The sequence below is a fragment of the Ovis canadensis genome, chromosome 22 (genome assembly GCF_042477335.2).
Source record: "Ovis canadensis isolate MfBH-ARS-UI-01 breed Bighorn chromosome 22, ARS-UI_OviCan_v2, whole genome shotgun sequence".
Classification (NCBI taxonomy): Eukaryota; Metazoa; Chordata; class Mammalia; order Artiodactyla; family Bovidae; genus Ovis; species Ovis canadensis.
Genome location: NC_091266.1, coordinates 38,721,099 through 38,735,940, shown reverse-complemented (window position 1 = coordinate 38,735,940; position 14,842 = coordinate 38,721,099). Strand labels below are relative to the sequence as shown.

General features: G+C 38.8%; 1 protein-coding gene across 1 annotated transcript in view; it reads left to right on the top strand.

Moving 5' to 3' along the window:
• ARL3 (ARF like GTPase 3) overlaps positions 1–14,842 on the top strand; it is a 30,376-nt gene that overhangs the window by 1,544 nt on the left and 13,990 nt on the right. Inside the window, exons 2-3 of the mRNA XM_069566967.1 lie at positions 4,902–5,045; positions 8,398–8,514. Coding sequence (XP_069423068.1) covers positions 4,902–5,045; positions 8,398–8,514 — 261 coding nt within the window. The remainder of the gene's footprint in view (positions 1–4,901; positions 5,046–8,397; positions 8,515–14,842) is intronic.

The window sequence follows — 14,842 nt, the reverse complement described above, 5'->3', positions numbered from 1 at the left end:
ACATTGTTAAAGAAGTAGCATTATTGGATCTGAAGTTGCCAATCACATTTCAACACTTGCTACACTGCAGTTTTATTAACCTCAGGCTAAACAGATTTTTAAATGTTTGCTTTTTATTAATCGTTTATACATGAGCTGTCCATTTAAAGGCTAAGTTTTTCTCAACAAATGAGTACAAACATAAATATTTACACAGAAAATAACTAGAATTGAAATGAAAAAGGCATGCCAAACCAACAGAGAAAGGCATGGCATCATAAAGGAGAAACGCATGAGAGCGGGCTAACTTTTCCCAGTTTGTTTATCAGTGAAGTGGACTGTGTAATTTCATGATTGTTTAATTTATAATTACAAGCCACAATAAATTAACCACTGTTTATGTTTCCAGGTACAGATTGACACTTTATACAACAAATTGACAGTGTACACAACACTATTGTATACAACTGTTGTATTCAGTGATCAAGACAGATTTTGTTTTTCTTTTTTTAATTTTTTTTCCTACAATAAATAATAAGGAATTAGGGCAGATTATTCAGGAGTCTTCATCTGGTTTCCAAAATACACTTTTTTTCTATCTCCAAAAGTATGAGCTATTTTTAGAACTCGATAAGTGGAACACGGAATTTAAAGGGTCAGTGGTATGATTAAGTATGTCATATCTGATACCCATGGGTCCCCATAGTAACTCTTCAGGAGTTCCAGGTTTATTTATTGTCTTAATCCTTCAGCTATGACTAATACATATTTATTCTTTTAAAATTTGGAATACAGCAACAAAAACCCATTATTGATTTCTCTGAACCCCTAGAAGTTCAGCTATTTTACCCCTACCTTAGGATGCCAAGTCCTTGGTGAAATACTAAATTGACCGTAATTTTTGTGCATAACTAATCACTCTTGCCTGGAAAGTCCCATGGACGGAGGAGCCTGGTGGGCTGCCATCTATGGGGTCGCACAGAGTCGGACACGACTGAAGCGACTTAGCAACAGCAGCAATCACTGTTAGGAGAAGGCAATGGCATCCCACTCCAGTACTCTTGCCTGGAAAATCCCATGGACAGAGGAGCCTGGTAGGCTATAGTCCATGGGGTCGCTAAGAGTCAGACACGACTGAGCGACTTCACTTTCTCTTTTCACCTTCATGCATTGGAGAAGGAAATGGCAACCCACTCCAGAGTTCTTACCTGGAGAATCCCAGGGACGGGGGAGCCTGGTGGGCTGCGGTCTATGGGGTCGCACAGAGTAGGACACGACTGAAGCGACTTAGCAGCAGCAGCAGCAATCACTGTTATTTAATAGATGAGTCCTCCATTCAGGAATTATTTATGGAGTAATTTCTGAATATATAAAGCTAGTGATATTTATCAAGCATGTTTGACATTTGAAGATTGTTCCCAAGATTATGTTTTCTGGTCAAAAATGGTCGGTGAAAAGTAGAAACATAAACACAACAACTGTTTTGAGTTCCCTCTATGTGCATGCTTCACATATCATCTGATTTAATCTTCATAGCATTCTTCTTGAGATATAAGTATTGTTCCCATTTTCTAGATGAAACTATGCTGGAGGTTACCCATCAGGATGTTGAATAAAAGTCTGTGAAACTCTAAAGCCCATAATGTATTTTTCATTAAGACTCTGATGAAGTAAGAACCCACTCTAGCTGAGGAGATGCCAGTATTTTGTTCCTCAGGGAACATTGTATTTATTTAGTAGAGAGATGAGAAAAAAGATTTGGGTGAAGTTCTCCCTAACAAAGCTATAGGAGTTCCTGGAAATTAACAAGCCCTCATTGGGCAGCACCAATGTTTTTTTGGTGAGGTAAAAATAAACTGAAGTCTGTTCCATTTAAGCCAGTTATGAGGAGTGCATGTACTTGCCAGTTGGCTTACTAATTTTAATACTTTAACTTTTAGCTGCTCCTCACAGCCACATATTATTTTCCATGTACCAACATATTCCTCTCTCCCTCTCCATCATCCCAGTTTTCTTTGAATGACCTAGTTTGTGTCATTTTAGGTCAGCACACCAGGCCTCTGCCAGTTGCTGAGTTTAAACTGAGGCAGATAAAATATCCATCGTCAACGCATATCTGTTCATGATTTGCCTATAGAAAACTGTTCAAATGTTTTGTGGCTGAGTCAGACCACTTCTGTCTACCAGGGTGCAGGTAACTTGTGTGGATACATTGCTGATAACCCACAATACCCAATTAACTAAAATTCCTCTTTCTTAAATTGCCTTTATTTCATGTCATAGGAGTATACATCCTACACAGAGATCCTATCTCTGTTGCTCGCCATTGCACTGGAAGCACCTTATGGGTGTTTAAGATAAATGAATGAATAGATTATATTGACCAAAAGTACACTAAAAATTCATTTCCTTGTATTTCAAGTTGGTAATGGAGAGGGAGGCCTGGTGTGCTACAGTCCATGGCGTCGCAGAGTCGGACACGACTGAGCAACTGAACTGAACTGAGTACCTTGAAACTCAGCCCCATAATAAAATTAACTTATAATGGCTGTTTCCTTTTGTTTGACATTAAAATATAGATATATATGAATAGAAGCACAGAGTAGACTTATTCTTCACTGTTGTCCAATCTCTTAAATCAGCTTACTTTGTCCCTTTCAGGCAGAACCCTGATATCTATAAATACCCTCTTCCCTATTTAGCAAACCCTGATAATCCTGTGATCCCCTGTCCTCAGGAGTTGGGTTAATATGATGCTGTATTGTATTTGCATTTGTCTTGCTGAGACCATGCTTGAGATGCCATTTGTCATTTGCTGGAAGAAAATATTAGCGAACTTTCCATTTCTCTATAATTTCATTTAAAAGTGAAACGTGAAGTTATTGTCTTCTGATGAAGAAAAATTGCTCATTGGAAATGTAAAGATATTTTTTTATACCATTAGATTAATAATGCTTAGCTGTAGTTGAAATGTTTTCTTTCTCACCCATGCTTTGCTTCTCTCCTTTCAAGATGAATAGAAATTATATTTTTATTTTAATCATTCAATTCAAACATAATAAGTGTGTAAAAGCTCTCAGCCTATAGAAAGCAGTATTTGTATTTAGTGATTTTTTTGGAAAAAGACACATGAGGAAAAACAAAACATTTACTTTGAACCTTGAAAATATTTTATAGAAAACATACCTTTTTTCACAATTTCTTCACTAGTAAATGATGCATGAGAAGAACTTTCTTTTCTTATACTGTTGTTTAATGCACCAATGTGATAAATTGCAGCTATTTTAGAATTTTATTGGAAGGGGTAATGAGGACATCTAATCAGGAACTCAGAAGGAATAGTACAATGTATTTTCCCTGTTCTTAGCCTTTTTATATCACCAGTCCCCTGAGGATCTCAGAATTCTAATTTTAACTGTTCTGAAAGGTGGTATTATAAATGAGTGATTGTAATATAGCTAATAGAAGCTAGGGAGATTGCTCATAAATAGAGTTTTTAAAAAGGAATAGTGTCAAATAATTCAAGGCTGGATTAGATGAAAAGAAAAGAAAAAAACATGCCATTAAAAAAAAACAACTTGCTTTTCTTTGTTTGTTTCAAATCTGTTCATTCTCTATTCTCAAAATCTTGTGGGATAGAATTTGTCTCTTAAACTAAACCTTACATTTTATTGCTGGTAAAAATTGAGGCATGGAGAGATTAATGTGATCAGTTTGAATACAAGACTAGAAGTGGTAAACAAAGTGTATCTGAAGCAGAAAGGAATTCTTTATAATTATGCATATTTGCATATCATTGTCCAAAGTCTCAACTGTGGAAAATTATTTCACAGAATTAACATTTGATCTTAGTGAACTGACTGGTTTGAGTTATTTCCTGATCCAAAGTGGATAAAAACATAACCATTTTATATAATTTTAAGACTCAGTTTGAAGGAATTTCCACTTGGGCTCGGAGATTAGATTATATGCCCTTTAAACTCTGGGGTTCTTTGATTCTTGATATAACTATGCCTCACTGGAAAATGATTGTCAGCTGCAAGACACAACAAATAACTATCTTATAAGAGTTTCCTTATGTTTTTAGCTAAAAAGCAACGTGACTTATTTCCATCCATTAAAAGAATAATAACAAAACCCAGAAACGAAAATATTAGATAACTAATCAAAAATATCCTGGTTAAATTTTGATATTTTTTGTTTCCAAAATGACCTTTCAATTCCTCAATGTCTCTGTTGTATTAAATATTAGATTCTTCATCTGAAGAACATAGATAAATCTGTACTGTGCAGGTATCCTATAAGGGTCATGTGAAAGTTAGAAGATGATAGAGTATTTTGAATGATGAAGGCTTAAACAAGAACTGAAACAAAGTCTTTTTTCTAAAAAGCCCAAGTACAATTTTCTACGACTTTTGAAATAGTGCCTTGAAATCATGCATTAACTTGGGTGGGTAATTCTGTTTAGTTCAGCAACTATCATGGTGTCTAATAAGTGCCAGGCACTGGGGAGATGAAAGCTATAGTTCTTACCCACGAGAAACTTCACTCTAGTATAAAGGAGAAAAATACAAAAATCAGTTTCCTACAGTCAGATATGGTGAATGCTGTACTCTTAAGTGTATGTAAAGGGCTTCAGGAATATGAGTTGGTTACAAGTACACACTGTCAGGAGATCTAGGGTAACTGCTAAGCTGGATTAATAAGAGGAACAAGAATAAGCTAAGCTATTTATTAAGTTGCTGAATTCACTAAAGTGCTTCTGCCAAAAACGTGTAAGCAAATGGAATAAATCATGTTAAAGTGGGTAACAATAAGCTCTCTACAACCAAGAACTCTTGTCAAGAAGAAGACGTTCAGATACCCAGTAATATCAAAGTCACTGCCCCCAAAGTAATCTCTGTTCTTCATGGTTGTTCAAGGGCTTACTCTCAATTCTGCGCAAATTGAAAAGTGCACCAGACCAGGAGGTGAGAATCCTTCTCCTGGGCTTGGATAATGCTGGCAAGACCACTCTTCTGAAGCAGCTGGCATCTGAAGACATCAGCCACATCACACCGACACAGGTGAGCTCTGCCTCGCCCCCATGCTTGCGTGACACATGGAAGATGCTAGTAGCAAGTGAAAGACAAAATGGGGAATAGAGTTGTGTCCGTTTGTAAGTTTTGTTGCTGAGAAAAGTCTATGCAATTTCAAAATAACCTCATATTTCAAAAACATATCAAGAGATTCTATTTATATGAGATAGTTAAAGTAGTCAAATTCATAGAGACAGGAAAGAGAACAGTGGTGATTAGTGGGCTGGAGATGCGGAGGGATGGGGAGTTATTGTCTAATGGGCATAGAGAGTCAGAGTTGCAAGATGATGGATGGATGGCAGTGATGGTTACACAACAGTAAACCAAACTTAAAAATGGTTAAAATGGTAAATTTCATGTTATGTATATTTTACAACGATTTTTTAAAAAGAAATCATTTAAATGTATATGTCTATACATATCAAGACACATCAGTTCCCTCAGATCTAAGTGATTCCTTTTTAGAAATAGCCTTATCTTCTCTGATTTCGAAATCAGTACATATGGAAAATACAGAGAGCACATAAAGAAAAAAAAAACAGAGTACCCTGAGAAAAACCACTTTTAGTATATATTTTTCAGACTTCATAAATACAAACGTATGTCAATTTTTAAAAGAAAAAACCCAATTACTTTTATTTTTTTAAGCTTACCTCTTATTTTATTTTTATTATTTATTCAGCTGCTCTGGTTCTTAATTGCAATATGTGGGATCTACTTCCCTGATCAGGGAATGAACCCGGGCTCTCTGCATTGAGAGCACAGAGTCTTAGCCAGTGGACCACCAGGGGAGACCCTACCCATATTTTAAAATCCAGTCTCATCAACCCTCCTCTTTCCTAAGGCTAAGCAAGCAAAAGCCAAGGCTGGTGGTACTCCCAGCATAGATGTTGCAGATGAGTCCTGCCTGGAAGAATCCTCGTAGGTTTCTTTAGGGCTCCTCTCCTACAAGGAATCCTGAGAAAACTTGACCTTTGGCCAGGCCTTTGGGCTTCCTAACTAACGACATCCCTGTTGGTCTTACTTTGCAGCGTTTGAACAAGAGGTTTTAGCAAAACCAGAGTTGTTTAGCAACTCTGTTGCTGTTCCTGTTGCTGTCCTGCGATGAGCTCAATGTCCTGTTTGAATGGCCATGCTGGTGTGTATACTTGATGGCCAGTGAGTCTTACTGATTCGCAGCTCTTTACAGAAAAGTCATTTCAACTGCTACCAAATGAGCAATTTTACAGCTTCTGAACAAATTTAATGTATAGCCTGAGGAGGAGCAAATTACAGTAGTCTAGCCTAGACAAGCTGAGAACACCTATTAGGGTGTCAGGATTTCTGCCAGAAAAAGAAGAACTAAGTTGTTGTTGGATTTTTTTAAGTATTAGAGATAGGCTGGCTCTCTCAAGAGCACCACTGAAATGAGGAGGTCAACACTGAGAGCAGGAACATGAAGTCCTAGTTATGGACCCCAAGTTCCAGTTCTAATTTTCAGGCTCTGTTTGATGTATTACTATATTACATCAAGGTTTTGTATTTAGAACAAATGTATTTTTGTATTTAGTCTTAAAACATACCTATGATGTGTTTTTTTTTCATATTAGAAAAAATAATAGATGCTCATGGTAGTAAATTTAAAATATGTAAATATGTAAAATCGAGAAACTAGATATCACCTATAATGCCCAGTCAGACATAACCACTGTTAACATTTGAAATTGTATCCTTTCAGGCTTTTTCTTTCCCCATTTATGGTGGGTATGTTGAAAATAAAAAGTGAAAAATGGCTCATACAGAGTATACTATTTTGTATCATCTGTTTCACTTCATAATAACGTCTTGAACATCTTTCTACGTTGTTCTGTGTGTCAGTACTAAGACAGTACATGTCTCTAAATGTTTGCACCCGTTCATTATTATTTCTTTAGAATAATTTCTAGTAGATTTGTTAGGTTTGGTGACTTACAGACTTTTAAGGCAGTTAACATATGGTCAAATTCCAGGATCTACTCTTATTTATTCCCTCATTCCAGAAAGGAGTCATTGTTACTGGGTCTGACATTTAATAACGTAGTTAAGTGTAGGATTTTTAAATGCATAAAAGTGGTTTTGTCAGTGAGTCAGAATGAAGCTGCCTCTTACAATAAGCATAAGCCACTTCCCCTAAGAGTTCTAACACTTCTAATTTACCCAGTCATTGGCATTTTCGAGGAGCTGTAGTCAACATCATCCCCGGTTGTCCTCCAGTGACTGACTATCCTTGGTGGAAATTGGGTGGCTGTGTTCCCCTACCCTTGCCTGTGCCTTGTCCTTCTGTGGTGGCAAGTTGCCAGGAGAGGCAAATGTTTGTGGAGGCATCTCCAGACCCACCTAACTCCAGCTCTTTTGGATGAAATGTCACTTCCATGGGAGCAAGCTGTTGATCGGGTTTTTCAAATCCTGATTTCACGATGTCGTTCTTGCCAGAAGATTTTTTTTCTTTTTTTATTCTTGCTTATAAAATGCCTTCTCTTCAAACCCCAAAGTTCTTGTTAGTTTGTTTCTCTGCACCCAAACTCCCAGCTCACCATTCTGTCTGCCCCTGATTGGTTCACTGGCCCCAAAGTTCCACCTGGCATCACTGTCCTGAAAATGAATCCTTTCAAGTTCATCAGAGATAACCTACTAAAGAACAGTTTCATATGCTCATCACCACCCGCACGAGGGCTACTACTCCAGTTACAAACCAGCCTCCCCCTCTGTGTCCTGAGTTCAGCTCTTTCCTTTTCCTGATCAGTTCATATGAGAGAATTTTCTTTCATTTTGGATTGTTCTTGAAGAATCCAGTCTTCCAGGGTGTAGCTCTTGACTCTTTTTAAATTTCGCATTTGTTCTGTTCTGTTGAGCCTGCAGATTCGTCTTTGTTTGTTAGTTACATGTAATATCCTGTTAAATGTTACCGTCTTGAGGACTGATGGGGATTGAAGGTGGTTTGTGTTGATCATCTGAGTAATTCTCATTCTCAGTAGTGGCACGTGTGTGTGCACTCAGCATGATGTCATGAGCACCGACTCCGCCCCGAGTGATGGGAACATGTGTAAATACATTTTTCTTCCCTATCAGAGCAAACTGTTTTCAATATCATCTGTTTCTTATCCTGCAGAGTATCTCAGAATTAATAAATAACATAGCTGGTAAATGTACCTTTGTCAGAAATGTGATCTCAAAGTCTAGTAAAACTTGGTGTGTGTTTTTTTTAATTGAAGGATAATTGCTTTACAGAATTTTGTTGTTTTCTGTCAAACCGCAACATGAAGCAACCATAGGTATACATATACCCCCTCCATTTTGAAAAAACTTGGTGTTTTTGTTTCAGGGTTTTAACATCAAAAGTGTACAATCACAAGGTTTTAAACTGAATGTCTGGGACATTGGCGGACAGAGGAAAATCAGACCATACTGGAGGAATTATTTTGAAAACACTGATATTCTTGTAAGTACTCCTTCAGATTCATCAGTTCATAATCTCTTCTGCCCTGTCCTACTAACATTTACCCTGTGATGATCTATCCTGTCAATAATTCCATCGCCACAACATTGCTGTCTGCCACAATGAATTTAGGGCTAGCAGACAGATTGTGGAGCTTTGTGTAAGATATTTTGTTGTCGCTCGGTAACAGTGTAGTGCCCACACCCACGCTGGCAAATAAAAGTATTTACTAATTACCATAGTGATTGGAACACAGAAAAGTCAGAGGAGTGAGCCACTGACTCTGTCACTCCAAGAAAATCAGTAAGTCAGGTATATCCCAAAGAGAGCAATCAAGACAGTGAAGGTCCGAGAAACCAGGATGTATGAGAAATGGTTGAAAGACCTGAAGATGTCCTTCCTGGAAGAGAAAGTGCTTAGAACTGTTTCCAGTTAGTTTCATTGTGACTAGTTCTAGAGGACCGGGCAAGGAGCACTTTGGGGATTGTTAGGGTTTAACGCAGAATAAGGACAAAGTTTCCTATAATTGTGACTGTCCAGAAGTAGAAGAAGCTGCTCACACACTGGGATTCCTAGCTCAGGCAGCATTCACGCAGGCAGAGGCTGAGTCGAGCTCCCTGCTCACTGCCAAGTTCTCTAGAACTACTGTTTTAGGATTCTTGGAAATTTCACTATGTATGATTTATCCGACACTTCAGTCTCAGCTCCTTCAGCTCCCCTCCAGTGAGCTTGTCACCCACCCCACCTCAGCCACTCACTCTCATGGTCATACCCTAAAACCAGGGCCTCTCGTGAGCTTGGGTAGGAAAAATGTTGCATAATATTTCCTTTAACCTCTGACTGAAAGCTTGAATTTAATTATGATGAGGGACAATAAGCTGCAAAACACATTGATATCTTCAGAGCCAACAGAACTCGCCTTGCATCTCAGACAGCTTCCCTCTGTAAGACTGCTTCCTAACAGGTCTCTTTCTACCAGCTCGTTCCTATCAGTGTGCACACATCCTGTAGTTGCTCATGTTTAAAACAAAGAACTCGTCTTCCTGTACATCCCCCCTCTAGATAATGTCCCATTCCTCAGCCTCTCTTTATAACAAACTCCTTCAAAGAGTTTTCTGTGCTCTCTGTCTTCACTTCCTCTCCCTGCAGGCACCCGGAACCCTCCATTCAGGCTCACTGAGAATCCTTAGTGTCGAGTCCCATGTTCAGGTTTCATTACTTATCTCACTTGAACTGTCAACCCATGAAACAGAGCTGGAATGCTGTCCTTGAAGCACTGTCTTTCTTTGGCTTACAGAATTCCATTCTGTCTTGGTTTTTCTCTTGTCTCACTGGCTTCTTGTTGTTGTTCAGCTGCCCAGTTGTGTCTGACTCTTTTCGACCCCATGGACTGCAGCACGCCAGGCCTCCCTGTCCCTCACCATCTCCTGGAGTTTGCCCAAGTTCATGTCCATTTCATTGATGATGCTGTCCAGCCATCTCATCCTCTGACACCCACTGCTACCCCTCCTCGGTCTCCATCACTGTCTTTTCCTTATCTCCCAGCCTCCAAATGTTGGAGTGCCCAAGTTCAGGCCTGTGCTTTTCTTCTCTAAGTCTCAGCTTAGGTGACCTCATCCACTTCCAAGGTGTGAATCACCACCTACGTGCTGCTGAGTCCCAAACTGTTCTCTCCAACCCGCAACTCAGTTTCATATACAGCCAGCTAACTATTTGACATCTGCACACCAGTGGCTAGTAAGTCACTTCAATCTCAGTGTATCGAAAGCCAAATTCCCCTCTTCATCCGCCTGTTCCCAAACCTGCTTCTCCTCCAGTCTTCTCAGTGAATGGCAGTCCCATTCATCCCAAAACATTGGACTTATCCTGGGCCCCTTTTCCTCACTTCCCGCCTCTGCTCTGTCAGCCAAACCTGTCAGTTCTACCTTCAGAGCATTTCTGGAATCTGCCCACTTCTCACCACCTCCACTGCTAGCTCGCAATGGTTGCTGCAGTTTCATTCTAACTAGTTTCCTAAGTTGTGCCTCGCCTCCCCAAAGTCTCTCCTCAACACCATAGCTGTAGTGATCCTATCAAAACACATGCTTCCCAGCTCAGAGGAGAAGCCAAAGTTCTTGCAGTGGCCCACAAAGCGCCCACCCAGCTGCTGGCTTCTCTTCCCCTCTCACGTGGTACAGCCACACTGGCCTCCTTGCCATTCCTAGAAGACAGGCATGCTCCCACCTCCAGGCCTTTGTCATCACTGTTTCCAATGGTAGAATTCTTTTTCCTTAGATATTCTCATGGCATGGTCCCTCACCTCAGGCACATCTTTATATATTGCCTTTCTCCCCCACTGGAATGTAAGCTCCATGAAGACAGGAACTTTGCCTTTTTTTTTTTCCCCAACTATTATATCCCCAATGCTTAGAAAAGTACCAAATAAATGAAATGGATTATCGTTATAGATGGATTCTGACATTAGGTAGAATGTGGAGGTCTATAACTTCTAAATTCCCTTTCAGCTCTCCGGTTCTGTGGTTCTGTATCATTGTGGTCAAGTCCAGGGGCTTATTAATTCTGTGAACTGGATGGAGCATCTGCTTCACAGAGGGTTTATGAGAAGTAGTAAATTCATTTATTTATCACAATTCTTAAATGGGAAATAATACCAAAATGTAAAATTGAACTATCATCAAATCAGTAAACTCAGTTGAGGTACTATGGGCATCACAAAGGCTCATCATATTTCTGGTCTGTGGTGAAGATAAGTTCCAGTATATTCCTGGTGCCAAGTTGAAGATTTAAATGGATAAGAAGAAGATGAGACATATCCATCCATCCATTTATCCATCTATTCAGCCAACTATTCTTCTAAAATGTATTATATACCTTCTAGGAAAACAGAAGAGAAATGTTGGGGGGAAAAGAAAAATTTTCCCTGTAATACAGAAAGAGACTTCTTCTGTAATCTCAAATAATGTATCTGGCTTTGAAATATCATTTTAGAAATTTTCAAATTTATGTAGAGGTCAAAAAAGTAATGTAATGAAACCCTTAATTTCACGTCTGACAATTTTGTTTCATCTCCCTTACCACCACTTTATTTTTTTAAGTATTTTAAAGCAAATACAAGCCATCATATTATTTCACTTACAAATACCTGAAATGTAGAAATCAGTCTTTAAATTGTGATACGAAACTATATGTTAGAAAAACTAAACATTCAGTCTTTCAAATCCCAAAACTCAACAAGGAAACTCCTGGAACTACTAAGTGATTATAGCAAGTTTGCAGGATATAAGGCTAGTTTAAAAAAAGCTATAGATTCAAGTCAAATCATTATACCATACACCTTAAAGAGTGCTCTATGCCAATCATATCACAATAAAACTGGAGGGAAGAAAAAGCTATAGATTCTCTTCTGCTTTTTTGAGTCAAGAGTAGGGGAAGAGCAGGTGATTGAGAGAAATCACAGTTCTATCTGTTCACCTGCTCCATTAGGTACTTTGAAAGAAATGTCCAAATAAGAGCTCTATATAAGGACGTTAATGTCTGCAAGGCTCCATGAAAAGGTCTCAGAAACTTCTAGGTCAGAGTAACTTTAAATTATTCTAACACCTTGAGGATAGACTGCAAGGGAGTTGTGATATGATCCTGTATTCTGCACTCCCCATTAGCTGAGAGAGCATCTGGGAATTATCGTAAAGTCAGTTCAGAATAACCCTACAGGAGCTTTCTCCAGCTATACCACACTGCCAGTATCCGACAATATTTTGGATTCAGAGTCAAACCTTTTGTTATTTTCCAGTGTCGTTTGAGATTAAACAAGTCTTGAGGAGCAGCTGAGTCCCCAGGGTTAGATTCTAAGGCCCTGTAACTCTTAGCCTGTCTGGTCGTTTTGTAGCAGCTTGGAGTGGCAGTGGTGATGGGTTATATTGGTTGTTTGTATTTAATAGTCTTCCACTGTTGGTTGAAAAGACCTATTATCCTAGACTCCACGCTGCCTAGAAGAGCAGGGTTGAGGCTTGACACATTTCGTTGCCTGGTTAACTCTTTTCAATTCTTTCTAGAGTGCCATAATAGATTCTTGCTTTAGAGCAGGTGTCAACAAAGTGATCCAGCCTGCCTCTTGTTATTGTATAGCTCGTGAGCTAAGAATGGTTTTCACATTTTAAATTATTGGGGGAAAAAATCAAAAGAATAAGATTTCGTGACACTTGAAAATGATATGAAGTTCAAATTTCAGTGCCCATAAATAAAGTTCTTAGAACACAGCCATGTCCATTTTTTTTTTTCTTTACACACTTTTTGTGGTTGCTTTTGCACTGCAACAGCAAAGTTCAATAGTTGTGAAAGGTTATATGGGCCACAAAGCCGAAAATATTTACTACCTGACCCCTACAGAAAGAGTGCCAACTCTCACTTTCGAACATTGTATGTTTCTCTGGAGGTTTGAAAGAATCAGAGCAACTCCTAAAAGTACAGAGTTATTCTCAGGAATGATGACACTGAGAACATCTGACTTCAGCTTTATTAATTTGGGGGAAGTGACTAAGAAATTAACCCTGAGGTATGACAGAAGGGAGGGTATAGGATGCCTTCCCTTTCTCTCATGCCAGGAAATAACAGCCTTTTGATAGGTTAAAAGCACATCACTTTTTTTCAAGGTATATGTTAATATTACTACCAAACTTCATTTACTTTATCATTATTAGTCTTATGTTTAAGCACATTATTAGTCTTATGTTTAAGCACAACATAGTTTATAAAATTTGTCATCGTTTTCATATCCAAATGACATCAAGTGAAATAGAGCTCCACAACCGTCTCTTGTATTATCTCTGTCATATCAATGCTCACACTTTGAGCGTCAGTACTACTAGAGCACATAGAACTGAAAACCACAGATTATCCAGATTATTATTAACCACAGATTATTATTAACCACAGATTATTCCTTGCCAGTCAGGTTCAGCCTCCTCTTAGACTTTTGCTCAGGCTATCAATAAAAAGCCACACTTTTTAGTGTCATCTCTTCTTGTCTCCGCCTACCCCTCTGGTGGAGAAATACTTAGGAGCAATAACTTGGCCAAAAGGTGGCAGCAGGAGGGAGGAGGCCCAGAAGCAAGAGGAGAAACACAGAGCCCTCCATTCACATACTGGATAATCAGTCTCCAGATAATGCAGAGTTGGCTGAACTTCCATCCAGAAGAAAATCTTTTCCTCTAGGTGATCTTCCCTCAACCAAATAAAAATGTCAAAGTCGTTGCCAATGAAGGTGTGAATTGGCTTTGCTTAAAGCATCATTCTCATTCTGAGTGCCATGGATTATAAGTTTTGGAGTAGGTTTATGACAGTTTTTGAAGATCCATAGTGTTTTATAAGATCAATTAAAAGCACTGTATTTAACTTTCTCTGATACTGAGTGTTTTTTGATTATCTGTTTTTGGATTAAATTTAAATATATATATATATAGCATGACTAGCTTAACACCTATGTTATTTTTTTTAATACCTATGGTATTAATGAAAAAAAGAAAGGAAGAAAAAGAGGCTCTTCATAACCATAGCGGGGAGCTTCCCTGATGGCTCAGACAGTAAAGAATCTCCCTGCAGGAGACCTGGATTCAATCCCTGGGTCAGAGAAGATCCCCTGAAAAGGGAATGGCAACCTACTCCAGTATTCTTGCTTGGAGAATCACAGGAACAGAGAAGCCTCTGTCCACAGGGTCGCAAAGCATCAGACACAGCTGAACAGCTAACACTTATCCTTAGCTATTGCCCAGAAACACACTTCCATGAAGAAACCAGACAGTGCTGGGGAGGGGGTTACTAGGAGAAGCATGTGCCACCACAGAAAAATAGATTTGTGGGATCATTAGAGACCGGCTTGTGCTTATGACTTTTTCACTTGGCCCTTTTAATAAATGGGGCAGTGTTTTATAGCCTTCCTCCTGGAATTATGGTATGGTAGTTTTCAAATTTCATAAAAGTTATGTGAGAAAAATGCTAAATGATAGGGAGAATTTATGTACAGCTTAGGAAAATCCTCCTTTTGAATCTTTTAATGAAAATGTTTTTGTGAAATTTCATGTCAAAGCAATAAATAGTAATTTGAAAGTGAAAGTCGCTCAGTCATTTCCGACTCTTTGCAACCCCATGAACTATACAGTCCATGGCGTTCTCCAGGCCAGAGTACTGGAATGGGTAGCCTTTCCCTTCTCCAGGGGAACTTGCCGACCCAGGAATCGAACTGGGTTCTCTTGTATTTCAGGTGGATTCTTTACCAACTGAGTTATCAGGGAAGCCCAAGAAGTAATTTAGCACATAATTAAAACTTCCTTCTTAT